The sequence below is a fragment of the Candoia aspera genome, chromosome 3 (assembly GCF_035149785.1).
Source record: "Candoia aspera isolate rCanAsp1 chromosome 3, rCanAsp1.hap2, whole genome shotgun sequence".
Lineage (NCBI taxonomy): Eukaryota > Metazoa > Chordata > Lepidosauria > Squamata > Boidae > Candoia > Candoia aspera.
Window position 1 is genome coordinate 45,360,421 of NC_086155.1, and position 14,830 is coordinate 45,375,250.

General features: G+C 38.7%; 1 protein-coding gene across 1 annotated transcript in view; it reads right to left on the reverse strand.

Moving 5' to 3' along the window:
* CNTN2 (contactin 2) overlaps positions 1-14,830 on the reverse strand; it is a 57,122-nt gene that overhangs the window by 32,333 nt on the left and 9,959 nt on the right. Inside the window, exons 2-3 of the mRNA XM_063297524.1 lie at positions 6,372-6,479; positions 2,612-2,756 (exon numbers count right to left, since the gene is read on the reverse strand). Of these exons, the coding sequence (XP_063153594.1) occupies positions 2,612-2,756; positions 6,372-6,423 (197 nt within the window). The 5' untranslated portion in view covers positions 6,424-6,479. The remainder of the gene's footprint in view (positions 1-2,611; positions 2,757-6,371; positions 6,480-14,830) is intronic.

The following is a 14,830-nucleotide window of genomic DNA, read 5'->3' on the forward strand; positions in this document are numbered from 1 at the left end:
CACACTGTCCAGGTGAAGAAACAATAATGCAGTATATAATAAATATACAGGTAGTCCTCGCTTAACAACCACAACTCAGACTGACAACTCCTTTGCTAAGTGATATGGTTGTTAAGTGAGACATCACGCGACTGTGACAAACTTAGGATGGCAGTTTTCCCCATGGTCATTAAGCAAGACATCATGTGACTATGACTTGCGATTTCACTGCCGGATTCTCCATTGACTCTGCTTATTGGAAGCCAGCTGTGAAGAGCAAAAATGGGAATCATGTGACCATGGAGATTCTGCAACAGTTGTAAATGCCCGCTAGTTGTGAAGCACCCAAATGTCCATCACTTGACTGTGGGACACTGTAACATTCGTAAGTGTGAGGACTGGCTGTAAAGTTACTTTTTCAGTGCTATCATAACTTCAAATGGTTGCTAAACAGGGCACTCATTAAGCAAGGACTACCTGGACTTCTGGGGGAGGTATGGCGAACTGAAGAGAGCTCTGTGAAAGCGGAGCCAATGACCGCAGCAAAGACCAAGGAACTGGTGAATAGACCTGTTCCTTGGAACCCCTCCAGATAAGGAGAGGATGGGAGATTGCCCACATGTGCTCCAAACAGCTGCTCCTTGTGTGGAGACTGCAGGGCAGTGGTTCCCCATGGGTTTGAGTGCCAGGAGACAATGGGATCAACCAACTTGCTCGCAACCACGGCAGAGACTTTTAAAGGACACTAAGTTTGCAAACCTCACTTTCTAATCACTTTCAGAAATTGCCTATTAACAATCTTAAAGCTATCAGAGACCTTTGGAATGACAAGTTTGAAAAGTCTTCATTGGGTGAGTTTATCTTCAACCCTGAACAAAAGAAAAATTAATTACAAGCTTAAAACCTTAAAGAATTTGAAATAAACAGCAAAAAGCTAAATAAGATTTTGATTTAAGAAAGTTATAAATGGATTAAGGGTCCAGATATTTGGAATATTGACTTTTACTATAAGTTTTTGGAATTAATTATAAAAAATAAACAACTTCTTGTGGGAAACAGACTTATTTTGGCTATCCTGGCAATTGCAAGTCATAACAAAAGATAAGTGATGATTTTAGAAACTAGAACCTAGAGGGGACTAAAGATTTTAAGCATAAGAAAAAAGAAATACAAGCCAGATGTCAGTTAATACTGGGACTTACAGAATGATACAAAATGTTATAACATGGAAATATTAAAGGAGATCTTTGAAGAATGGAGCCAGAAGTTAGTAACTACAATATCAACACTGTCAGTAACGATGTCTGCTTCTATGAACAGACTATGTCTAAAAGATGTTAATGAAGAAATGACAGATGTGGAACAAATTTTATCCAACAAGATAGAGAAAGTACAGAATGTGGAACTACAAATGACAGATCAAGTTAATGATTTGGAAAAGGACACTATACTGGACATACAAAAGAAACTGGCTGAAGTTTTAAAAACTAAAAGAGAAATTCAAATGATAAACCAAGACAATGACCTGGAAAATGTTTTCTTATTGGATCTACAAAAGAAGCTTGTTAAAGCCTTGAAGAAATCTGTGCAATGGGATAAAGAAGAATTGAAGAGAAATCAAATCCTATGACAATGTTTAATTGAGTTAAAGATTAAGACGGTTAGAAGTAAAAGGAAGGAATATAAAGTTGGTTTATGTGATCAAAGGTAAAATAAGACATTTTTTTGTAACATTCTGGCAACCCTTTATGGACTTTTTGCTGACACCAGGATTGAAAAGTTGGTGTTTTATGGATTTGCTTATAGATAAGGGACGAGATATGGGGTGAAGAGATATCTGTTCATAACCTTATAGTGGGTGAAGAGTTATTAAATTTGTTTATACTTGTGATGAAAGTTGGAAGTCACTTCTTTATATATTTCTTTTCTTTTTATTATATTCCTTCTTTTCTTCTTTTTCTTTTTTCCTGTACTTTTTATTCTTTTTTCCCCATTCTCTTCTCTTCTCTTTAAGTTTAGTTTGTATTAGTTTTTACCATTGTAATTAAAATTCTTAATAAAAATTATATTTTAAAAAATTAAGTGAGGATTACCTGTATTGTATTTTGAAGCACATTTTAAGCAACTTGTTTTTCAGCAGGAGATTTGTTTTTTTTAAACACAATTCACACTAATGTGGATACAATATTTGGATATGTCTATCTTCTGAATCATATTTTAAATTCAAATCATAAAACCTAATCCAGCATATATAACAGGCAGCATCAGACTCACTTACTTGGAAGTAAGGTCAATTAATCTATATTTGGCTTACTTCTAAAGAGGCATGAACAAGGTTGCATTACTCATATGTTAAATGAAACTAAATTCCCATCAATGTGAACTAAAAAGAATTAACTGTATAAATATATGTTATATAAATATAAATATATTTTATAACTATATAAATATATTTATATAACTAAATGTATTCAGTTCTTCATTTAATTGAGTGGAATATGAAATGTTTGCCTTTGTCTTCATTATTAACAGCTTAGGTGAAGTTGTAGTGCCATTTGACACAAAATGTGGCCACTGACTTTGCAGCCATATCCTTTCCATTAAACAAAGCAGTTGCTAGAAGTGACCTCACCTATAATTTGCAGGAGGGCTTGCTCGTGCTCGACACACCAACAAAATTTGCTCCTCTGTTGACTGTTCTGGAAAAAGAATATTGTGTGGCTGGTCTTCGAAGACAGGCCCATATTTTCGCATCATAATCTCAGCTGACTTGCAGACTGTATAGGAAGGTGATAAAAACTTAAAAACGCACACAGTTTAATTAAATACAGAACATTATAATAGCAAGCACCATACAAATGCTGGCTGGCCTATACTCTACATTTGTCAATAACACCCTGCTTTCCCTTCATGAAAAAGGAAAAGTCATGGTGAAGCTCAAGCCCTTGTATAGTTGTATGTCATCAGATGGCTGTTCCTACTTTGTGTTTTCTGTCTTTTGGAATTAGCCCCGCAAGCCAATTTCTGTTAAGCTTTCATGTGCTCTATGTGGAACTTCCTGACTTACACACAGAGCATAAAACACTGGTCAGTTAAAGCCCTATAAGAAAGGTTTAAAATTCCACTCTCCAGTTAGTTGTCTGCTTCCTTCCTCCCAAGGTACAGTAAGATGCTGTTTAAAATGATTTCTGTAGCCATAGTATCTCACGCAAGAGTCACTTCCAGCTGGGGAAAATACAGTAGGATAAAGGCATTTATTTTATTCTGATCTCCTGCCTTTCCACTTATACATATGAAGAATATAGAAAACATTTCACACATTCATATTTATGTGTAAAAGAAAGTGGTTGGCTGTGTGGAATACTTCAGATATGCATCTCACTAAGTGGCCTCGTGCACATCAACCTGAGTATGCTGGCTTTTCATAGGTCAGCAAGATACACATATCCACTTATGCTGATAATAAAGCATAGCTGGATTAATTAAAATAATTGTAGGACCCTTTGCTCCCTCTTAAGCATACTTATCTTATCTCAGCTGGAAATGGTCTTGTCCTTGACACTGATGGAACAAAGGATGCAATATTGGCTTAGGAAGATTGTCATCTTCTAATGACATTTCAATAGCTAAAAGCAGATGTACTTAAGGCTTAGAGTTTTTTGCGGGTGGTGGTGGGGACTTGCTGAGAGTACTCAGAATTCAATAAATAATTCATGATAATTGCATGTTCAAAAGCCATTTTTGTTAAACCTCAGATTTCTGCCTCTAAATATCAATGGTATATTTGTTAAGCAGGAAAAGCCAAACTTGGCTAATCTCGCCTTCTGATTACACCCAAGCTCTACATTCCTTCCCTGTCTTTCTTGCTGTCCTTGTGTTTTCATGGCTATGATGGCTATGAACTGGAGCTGTGGAAAGTGCAAAAAGATTAGGCATCAGGTAAACCTGAAACCTGAGATTTCAAGGCATCAGGTAAAATGCCAAAATAGCATGCATTTGGTTAGGGAATGTGACTGTTGGGAATGTAATGAGAGGGCTTGCTATCTTTATAAAGCACTTGTGATATTATTAGGTTATTCTGGAATAAATATTGAGGTGGTATGATAGAAATCACTTATGGCCATGTTTTTTCTAGTTATATCTATCATATCAATGAAGCACAGAATCAGGATCTGTGGGCACTACTGAAGGCTGGCATGTGCCATGAATGGGGAAGATTGTGTGGAGTACTTCTATCTAAAAGCAGAGGATGAAATAGTTCTGCAGGTGTGCTTGAGATGTTGCTAAAATGCAATTCTCAGCAGCCCAGCTGGAAAGTCAGAACATTAGAAATTGTTCAGTAACATCTGGAGGAACAGAAGTTTTTCAGCTCTGTTTTAGCAGATTCCCAATAAAAAGCAATTAGCAAGTAATATAAAACTTAGAGCTGAATGAGTGAATGAGAATTACCTGCTAATGCCTTCCTATGAGGTGAAAAAGATCAGGGATCTGATACATTGGGGAAGGCTAAATCTATCTCCATGCAACAATTCTATTAACTGCTCCTGGTTACTTAAAAATAAAGGAGTTGCAGACAAAGCATTTTTCTCTTATTAAACTGAATTATTCAAGCTTATGTAAAGTTCCTAATAAAAAAGTAGTAATATATACAAAATATACAAAATAAATGCTGCCACTGAACAGTGCTATTTTAAAATAGCATTAGTAGAAATCCCAGCACAAAAAACTGGAAAACACATTCAGTAGTTAAGACTGCAGTGCTATGCAGTTACATTAAATAAGAAAAGTCCTGCTGAAATCAGAGGACCTTACAGCTGAGGAAACATCTTCAGGATTGTGCTGTAAGGCTACAGGATACTTTCTTGGAAACAAGTCCTATAGTACAGATAATTCTGAGAGATTCTGGCGTACATCTATGTGATAAAGAAAGCAGAAAATCAGAATAGATCATCCTGAGCTTCAGTAGAATACACAAGGATGGGCAGAACTTAATTTAGCACCACCTTCAAGATTTTTCTGAGGCACTTCTTCTGATCTGTTTATAAGTTCTCTTAACAATTATTTTAAGCACAGTTTATTAGACAGTGTTCTCACTGCATCACACAAGAAAGTTAGCTCGCTTGCTGGCATTATATAGCACTGTAGACAATCTTGTGACTAGCCAGATCTGAGCCACAGTTCCTTCAGTTCCAAATGTTGCCAAGCAAGTGATCAAGACAGTCAGCATCCATTTTAGAACAATTCGTCTTCTATTTTCTGCAGCTGTAGTAGCCCTGAATACGCGCTTAGGGTCAGAGGGAGGGAGGCATCTGGAGCTGCTCAATTCTCTAGTTGCAGACCTGGGCTCATGTTACTTTTCCTCTTAATGAAAATAATATTGATATTGATGGAAAGATACAGGTATTTTTACAAATCCAGATTTTTATTCTCAAGGGAAAACCCAACAATTGCTGGCTTTTCTTTTGCCTGGTTCCTTTTCATGCTCACTGTGAGATATTTCCAGCCTTCTGGCCATCATTATACTAATCTTTTATGTCATATGTTATCACCCATTAGAATATGCTCCTGTAGGGCTTTGTAAATGATTTAATCCTTATGGTCTCTGCTTGAATGCAAAAAAGAAGTCTCCTAAATCCAGCTGGTTAACAGAGAAACCTCCTAGCATTGCCCTGATGTCATTGACATATGTGGGCCAGACTAGCTTCCACACAAGCTAATTGCTTCCTGATCTAGGCCAACCACCTTCCCAAGAGACCCCAAAAACATTAAAATGTAATTAGATATTTATAAGGGACATAGAAGTGGCCTCTCCCAAGATGATGAATTAGCTCCAAAGCACTATCTAATTCACAGCCATCTGAAATGAAATGCCTTCCCATTGAGAGATCAACCTTCTAAAGCATAGCGTGGGATTTCTAGTTTGAATTCAATGAAAAGTAGAGATTTGTGCATTAAATGAAGGACAGAAAATATAAAAGGATTATGGGATAAGGATATCATAAATAGATAAATGATATTGACATTTTAAAAGAAAAACCTGCATGTAAAACCCCTAAAATAAAGACAATTTTCTAGTAAGTTTAATATACAGTATGGTAAAGTACAATATGCCTATTTCTTTGATTTTGGTTTTCCTACTTAGTACAGACATCATTATAAATAGCTTTATAAATTTGGCATGCAGACATGCCTAAGCTACATTGTAAGTACATGACTTAAAAGGTAAACACGTGAAAGTTCAGTTCACTGAGCTATGCAATAAGCATCTGACTTATATATTTTCATATCCTGAATGCTGGATGAAAATACAAATGATTTTGTTACTTGGCTGGCATAAATTCAATCAGTCGTGCTCACCTAAATCTGAATGTGCCCTTCAAGGAGACTCTTACCTGTAGAGCAGACAATCACTAATGAAAATAAGAGTTCTGCAGATGTTCCCATTTGTAGGCTTCAGTGGGTGAAATACAATTCAGCAAACAGGAGAACAGAGTGTGAGTCTGTAAGAAAGCATGTGTGCAATTGTTGATAATTCAACTGACTACAAAGCCATTGAAGCTATATTTTCAAATTTCCTACCAGCCAGCAGGATAGTCTGTTGGCACTCTTACGAGGAATTGCTAAAACAATACTCTAACAGTATGCTTTGCTCTTTAAATATGTTCTAATCCAATTCTTGGATCTTCCTTCCTCTTCCCTGTAAAATATCTGTTAAGAATCTTAACATACAAGATATCCTATTTCCACAAATCAAGCTATGCTACCAAAATATTCATATAGAGGACAATGAGAAAGAAAAGAATTGTTTCCATCTTGCTTTCTACATTTTCATACCCCATTATTTACATTAACAGTTTCTGCTTGGCTTTCCCAGAAAACTGGAAATTTTTCTCTCTCATCTCCTGCCCAGGTTTGCATCTCTCATCTTCTAATAAAATCACAGATACAAAACACAGTCAGCATCCTTATGTGATGTATTTGTTGTCTGACTATCACTTTAGACTGTAAGTAAAGGGATGCACATTTTAATGTTTTCTCACAGAAAAAAGAAAAAAAATGAAACACAGGCAGACACAGATGAAGGTCCTTGCATAACCCCAAAAGTATACTCTGGTGGTGCAGTTTAGCAAGAGATGAGGTGCAGGACATTGCTGATCAGGTAAGTCAGCTCTTAAAACAGTCTTCACTGAGAGAAAATTTTGAGAAATTATGGATGCTTCTGGAGCTAACTAAACTGCTCTGAATATGCTTACGGTTTACAAATTCTTTTTAAGAAACCAAAAATAGCCTTATTCAAATTATGTTTTGGGATATTTGTTTTAAATATCTAAATAGTTAAATTCTACAATAAAGATTCATGAATAGCATGGATGTAATGAATGCTAACAATAAGACATGTATTCAAAAGCTGCAGTTTTTGTTTCTACTGCTAAAAGTTTATATATTACTTTCCAAAGAACATACCATATTTTTATTACAAGAATGGTTTATTCATGTAAGCAAAACAATATACAATGATAAAAAAAATTAAAATCAGTAATATAGTGACAAGGAACTGACAGTTAAAAGGAAGGAAAGGGAAAATGTTACAAAGGGAAAAAGCACAGAACAAAGTTACGCAATTAATTAATTAATTAATTAATTAATTAATTAATGTAATTTAGATGGAACAAAACCAAATCAGAAGCATATACAAAAGGCTACAAATAGTCAGCAAAAGTCTTGTTTGAGTGTTTTTTCCTTCCTTTGTTCTAATGTCTTAATGTAGCCCAGGACAGAACAAAAGCCAACTCACAAGGAGCTATTCTGGTCTAGATGGACTTTTCATGTTTCATGTGAAACTGTACATCCTTGACTGTCATGTTAAATTTATCCTTGATCATTAACTGCTATACCTTCTCATGTGTTCCTTTTGGAAATAGTTTCAATTGCCTCCCCTTATAAGACCAATCTTTGCTTATAGCTAAGAAGATTTTTCTAAGTTACAAGGGAAGACTTGTTGCCATGTAATAGAAAAGAACAATTTTAGAATCCTTTGAAACATGTAATTTTCTCCATTCTGACTGCACCTTTCATTGGACCCAGAATGAAGAAGTACAGCTGGATATCAGCATATTGATGATACTGTATCCTGAACCAACAAAATACCTCTTGCAATGGCTTTATTTAGAAGTTAAATAGGACGGGGAAAGGATTTAGTTCAGGGCCACAGGGCTAAAGTCCACAGTGGAGTGCCAAAGGGCTAAATTCTTAGCCTACTGCCATAACAACTGGAGCCACCCACTCAGGTAGGAATGGAACCACTGTAATATATTGCTTCCACCTCCCAATTCTTGCAGGAGGTCCAGAAGAATGCTGTAGTTGACAATAACAAAAGCCACCAGGGAGTGTAGAAGGACAAGGATGGTCATGTTCCCTCCATGCAAATCCTACCACAAGTTTTCCATGAGAAAAGCCAGTGAAGTCTCTATTCTTTGCCCCGCCTGAAACCAGACTGCTATGGGTCTAGATAATCCAAACCATCTGGAACCCTCTGTTGTTGCAGCCTCAGCACTTTCTCAACAACCTTGCCTAGAGAGGGAAATTGGGGATAAGATGGAAGTTATCCAGGCTATGGGATCCAAGCCTGGCTTCTTATGGAGTAGACAAACTAACTGCTTTTTCAGGGCTCCTGGAATCTCCCCTTCCCTGTCTGATGTAATGTGGCCAGCATGATGGGCAACCAAGTCTTAAAAACTTGCAGTTGATCTTTGAAAGCTAAGCAAGGCTAGACCTAATTAATACTTGGATGGGAGACCATCTGGAAATTCCAGGTGGTGGGAGAAATTGAAAAGTTGCAAAGAATTGCAGGAGGACCACTTCTGTATCATTACCAAGTAAATTAGATGGATGTGTTAGAATTAGAATTATATTCTGCTGTTTGTTTCAGAGACTCAGTTATATCAGATTGCCAAGAAGTACTGCACATAGTACAGTATAGTACATTCTTCTGTTGGTTTTTAGAGCTGAAGGCTTCTGTTGGGTCAAACAATGGCCAACCTGTGGTATCTGGAAATCTAAATATGTTTTCCCACATGAACTACAGTAGCTTGAACTTTCTTGCAGCACACATGTAAAAGCTATTAATGCAAGCTGGAAGGAGGCATGAGTCAATTCTAAAAATCCAGGTACATTTTAACTTCCACAGATCTGATATTTGAATTTAGGATGTGCAGGTATAATAACACCCAACCCACATACTTTAAAAAGCACTCCAAATTTTACTTTATTACTTTATTTACATTTTATTATACTCTATTTACTCTCATTATTGCTCTCCTCTGTGTATGCCAAGCATGAAAGGCTTGCTGAGTCCACACTGTCTGGGGCTACATTTACCACCTGCATAGTATTTTCTCACTCAGCTCTTTCTTGCAAAAGAAAAGTAAGCAAAAACACTTTCAGTGTTAAGGCAAGCAAAATTGAAGTGGAAATCTGAAGAGTGGGTAAAGAAAAAGCACTTGGGGAATCTTCTTGTTATTTGTACATCAATGGACCAATTTTGAGAAGTTTTGCTTTACCTCTATAGCACACTATTTTAAACTGAAATGTAGAAATTATACTTAGCCATGTGCATGATCCTATAATACGCTCCGTAAAAGAAAACAAGTATTGGCATTACAACGAGCCACAAATGAAAGATGGGGTGTAGTTCCTTCTTTATTTCTATTGCATCCTCACATTCAATATGCTTGGTTTACTTTACATTGTGGAAAGACACTATTACAGAATGACTGTTTTGGGATTAGCAGAATCAGCCACCTGAGCCCTACTGTCTTACCTCCACCATAGCAACAAAATCTTTATGTGTGCACTTAAAATGCAACCTGATTAGAAATTCTTCTCCTAACATTATTATCTTACAACAGTAGTTTTATACAGTTTGTGAACAGCTATGAATTGAATAGAGAGCTAAGATACTCAAAAGGTAGGGCATCTGTGAACAGAAAATATTTCATCAAGCATCTTTCCAAATTTTTTTATTTAAAAGATTAAAAAAAAATCAGAATCTTGCCAGTTTTAGCTCAACAGGTCTAGTCAGTAAAGGAACAACTACATTTAGCTAGTGACATTAGCAGGTTTTTCCCAAAGAGAGCAGGTAGGGCAGATTACGATTTCTTCTTTCTCTGTCTTGCTTGCTTCCTTTATAAAATATAGATGCTGCACTTGAATTAATGTGAATCTTGTCTCTTCTCTCCCTGGGCATTTAGCCTAAACAAATTGTAGTGCCAGGGGAGTATGTGGCTGAATAGTCAATCACATCATAAAAGAAAACAGTAGAACTGCAATAATTTTCACATTGTTAACTCTCCTGTCTTTTTCCTGCCTCCCAGTGGGCCATTACTGACAATAGTCTGAACTCTCAGTCCTGTTGCTCTGAAAGCCCAGACCCTGATTCAGCTTCCTTTGCTTTCTGGGGTGAGAAATGGCCATAGTACTCAAGGTTCAATGATTTCTAAAATGATACTTAAATTAGCATCCCTTCAAAACCTCTATCTTCTTGAATGTTGTGATTGTTAAACTCTATCTTAGGTAAGAGTGAGCTTTCCTTTGCTCACCTGCCTATAGATCAGTGGAACATTACCTACCTGTAAACATAAGAGACCGACTAACTAAAACATAGCAGGTATTTTGGACTACAATTTACACAATTCCCTGCTGGATCATCTCTAAAAATTGTCTTTCTGCCTTCAAGTTGGGCTAGGGACCCCTCTTTGTTTGGCTCTGCCTCACTGGTCACCATTTGTTATATCAGATAGTCCCAGGGTGGCTTTGGTTCCATCTGCTCATAGCTGGTTGGCAATGACGATAGATGTGTGCAGTCATCCATCAATCTTTGGTGCCTCAGGATGCTTAATAAATTAAGTAACAGCTAAGATGTGTGAACTTCCTGCCAGCTGTGACCACATAAGTCGAGTAGACAAAAATCATCCAACCCAAATGAATGTGGCAAGCAGGAGGCAAAAAAGCATTACTAAATCCAGTTAAGAGATACCCCCAAAATCTTATAACCACAAAGGAGGGTGGGAATGAAGACTCACTTAGGGCTGGCAGGAGCCACCTCATTCCTATAATGGGAGTAGCAGCTAAATTTCCATTGGATAAACATATTCGTGTGTCATGTGAAGGACAACTCAGTGTCTGCCCTGAAAGGGAGAAGGCAAAACACACTCCCTTGTCTTCATCTAAAGCTAGAAGAGGTCAAGACACCTCATTTCCTTTTCTCCTGAGAGATCACTTCAGAACTATTTCTGGGGATAAGGTAGGAATGCAGTCAATGGGGCACACACAACCGACCAGCACCAATTATGTGGCTCCCAGGGACTCCAGAATGGATGGAAGCAAGCATTTTGGTCATTTGAGGGAGAGGGTGGTGGGCTTTAAGTGGCACAATATGTGCCTTAAACCTTTGAAGTCTTAAGGCATTCACTTCACTCTTGAAAAGCTCCCCAACCCCAAATTGGGTCCTGGGTCCACCCACATTTTGAGTGCAGCTTTCAAAATGCCACACAGCACCAAGTATGGCCTTCAAACTGTCCCTTAACTCCTGTGAAAGGAGATGTACTGTTGGATGCCAATGCTTCCACTCCCTCGATTAACAGATGACGTTGTAGGAAAGTTCCACTAATAGTCAAGGACAGATTAGCTGTTTCAGAAGCACCAAGGAACTGATGTTACAGCCAGTGCTTGCTGTTGCTTTGGGCCTTCTGGTTTCATGCATGATTAGAGTTTTCAGACAAACTGATTCTGTCTTTGTCAATTATCTTGGGGATGAAAAATGGCACAAAACAGACTTTTAGGAGTAGCCTAAAACAGCACTATTAATAAGGCTAACTAGAGCACACTGCAACTTATATCTGACAGCAAATTCCAACAATTTGGGAGGGAATCCTAACAGTAACAGTAGTTTGGCAATGGAACCAATTGCCCAGACAGAAAAACTCTCTGTGTTCACTAGAGAGAGTCATCTGTCAGGGACATGTTAATCCTGCACTGAGCAGAGAATTGGATTCGATTATCTAAAAGACCCTTCCAGCTCTCTGTGAAATTCTGGAGCCTATACCAAGAACGTAAAAAACCCCAAAACCTTCAATATTTATTCATGGACCAAAAAATATCTCAACATATTTTGTTTGTTTGTTTTGCTTATATAGTATCATCGGTCTTAATATATATGTGATTAAATGTGCTATGAAAGCAAACACTGGAAAGAACACTGAAGTACAAAAATATAATTATCTTCAAGGTTTTAAAATGCTTTCTTGAAGCATTTCAGTTATGTAAGAAATAACTGGGCCATTTGGTACTTCACAAACCTTTTAACCCAGAGAAAATAGAACGTGTTTTCTAAATTTGCTCCAATTATCTGGTGGTAATTATCAAGTTGATTATAAGATGCTTCTTGTTCAATTAAAAACATTGCCCCAAATCATAGTTAAAATCAGTGCTATGTATACAAGCATGCTTTTAATTGAAAACCATCTCTTTGTCTTGGGACAATTTTTTTTTTCTGCATAGAACCATGGCTCATCACTGTCACTCTAAAGATCCCTGGGCACATAAAAATGCAAAAAACTTCAGTGGGATTAGTTTTTAAGTATCCTTTGGGAAAGTATTTGGCAGAAGTCTCTATGAGAGGTCAGGATGGGCAAAATCTTGAAAGTGCAGTGTGGTTTTATGCAGGGCAGACAGATGGATTTTTGTTCTTCAGCAAGTCAGTGAGAAACACATGGAAGGTGAGAAAATGTACTGTTTGTTAGTTGGTTTAGGGAAAACATTGGATAAAGTGAATAGGTTTTAATTATGGAAAGTTCTGTGTGGATATGCAGTTGAAGATTGGTCACTGAATGAGACAAGAGTAGTATATGCTACAAATAATACACAGATCGTTATGTGTAAGAGTAAATAGAATACATAACAAATGGCTCAATACTGAACAGGGAGTAAAACAAGGATGTTTGCCTAGTTGTTTAATGTATTTATGGTTAACAGTATAAGAAATGCTTGTGGTCATGTTAGAAAAATGTTGGAATGTCATGTTCTTGGCTGAGAACCTGAATGACATGCAATGAATGTTAGATTTTATGATGCTACAAGGAATACGGATCTGAAAATTACTGTATCAAAGACCAAAGTAATTGTAATTTCAGGAAAGATGGAGGGCACAATTCAAGTACCCAGTGACCCGGTCCCTCTTTGGAGGGAGTAATACTGGAATTCACCTTCAGGGTACTATGAGGAATATGCTGCGCATCTCGTGGATAAAGTCTCTTGGATTCATTCTGTGTTGGACTCCAGCCTTAGAGCAGAACCAGTGGAGGCTACGGGGTCTCCCGTAGAATTGTAGAATGTTGTAGAATTATCTGGGAGGAGTTCAATCCCGTTGAACCTGAGGAACTGGACAGGGTTCTTGTAGCTATAAGTTTGGTCACTTCTGTGTTAGATCTGTGCCCCTCCTGGCTGGTCAAGGCTGCCCAGGAGAGGACGCATGATTGGGTCTAGGCAGTGGTTAATTCTTCCTTGAGGGAGGGGGTGATCCCACCAGCTCTTAAGGAGGTGATGGTGTGCCCTCTCCTCAAGGGGTCATCACTTTACCCAACTAGCCTGGGCAGTTTTCGTCCAGTCTCCAACCTCCTCATTTTAGGGGAGGTTGTGGAGAAAGTGATTGCATGGTAGCTTCACAGGACCCTGGATGAAGCGGATTATCTGGACCCCTTTCAGTCAGGATTCAGGCCAGGTTACAGGACTGAGACGGCATTGGTTGCACTTTTGGATGATCTCTGGCAGGAGCGGGATGGGGGTAGTGCATTAATCCTTGCTCTTCTTGACCTCTCAGCGGCCTTCTATACCATCAATCATGATATCCTTCTGGACTGGCTTTGGGAGTTGGGGGTGGGCAGCACTGTGTTGTGCTGGTTCTCCTCCTTCCTCCAAGGTCATTTCCAGTTGGTGTTGATGGGGGGGGTACTTTGTGGGGTGCCACAGGGCTCGGCCCTCTCTCCCCTCTTATTTAACATCTACATGAGGCCGCTGGGTGAGGTGATCTGATGGTTTGGGGTGAGGTATCATCAGTATGCTGATGACACCCAGCTTTATATCTCCTCCCAGGTCTGCTTGAGAGATGCCGTGGATGTCCTGTTGCAGTGCCTGGAGGCTGTAGGGGCTTGACTGGGACACAATGGGCTTTGGCTCAACCCAAGCAAGACGGAGTGATTTTGGGTAATTGGGCCTTCCAGTGTCAAGGTCTTTCCATCTTTAGTCCTGGATGGGGGTGGCACTGTCCAGACGAACCTGGTGTGCAATCTGGGGGTCCTCTTGGACTCACAGCTCCTGCTAGAAGAGCAGGTGGCAGCTGTAGCTAGGAGAGCCTTTGTGCACCTTTGACTGCACCCATTCCTAGACCGGGAAGCTCTGCTCACAGTCACTCATGCCTTTGTGACCTCCCATTTGCGCTGCAAAAAAAAAAATTGCAACGCACTCTGCATGGGGCTGCCCTTGAATAGCATTTGGAAACTTCAGCCAATACAGAATGCAGCTGCACAGGTAGTAAATGGTGTTGGATATTTGACACATGTAACACCACTACTTCATGAGCTGCATTGGTTGCCTGTGTGTTTCCAGGTACAATTCAAGGTGCTGGTTGTCACTTTTAAACCCTTCATGGCTTGGGACCGGGTTATCTGGATGGGCATGGCCCAGGTCCCATCAGAGATTAGGATGGCTCCAACCCTGTTGGCTTTTCATAAGGCCTTGAAGACCTGGTTGTGTGCCAGGCCTGGGATCCCGAGTGTGTTAAGGGCCCTGTTTTTTG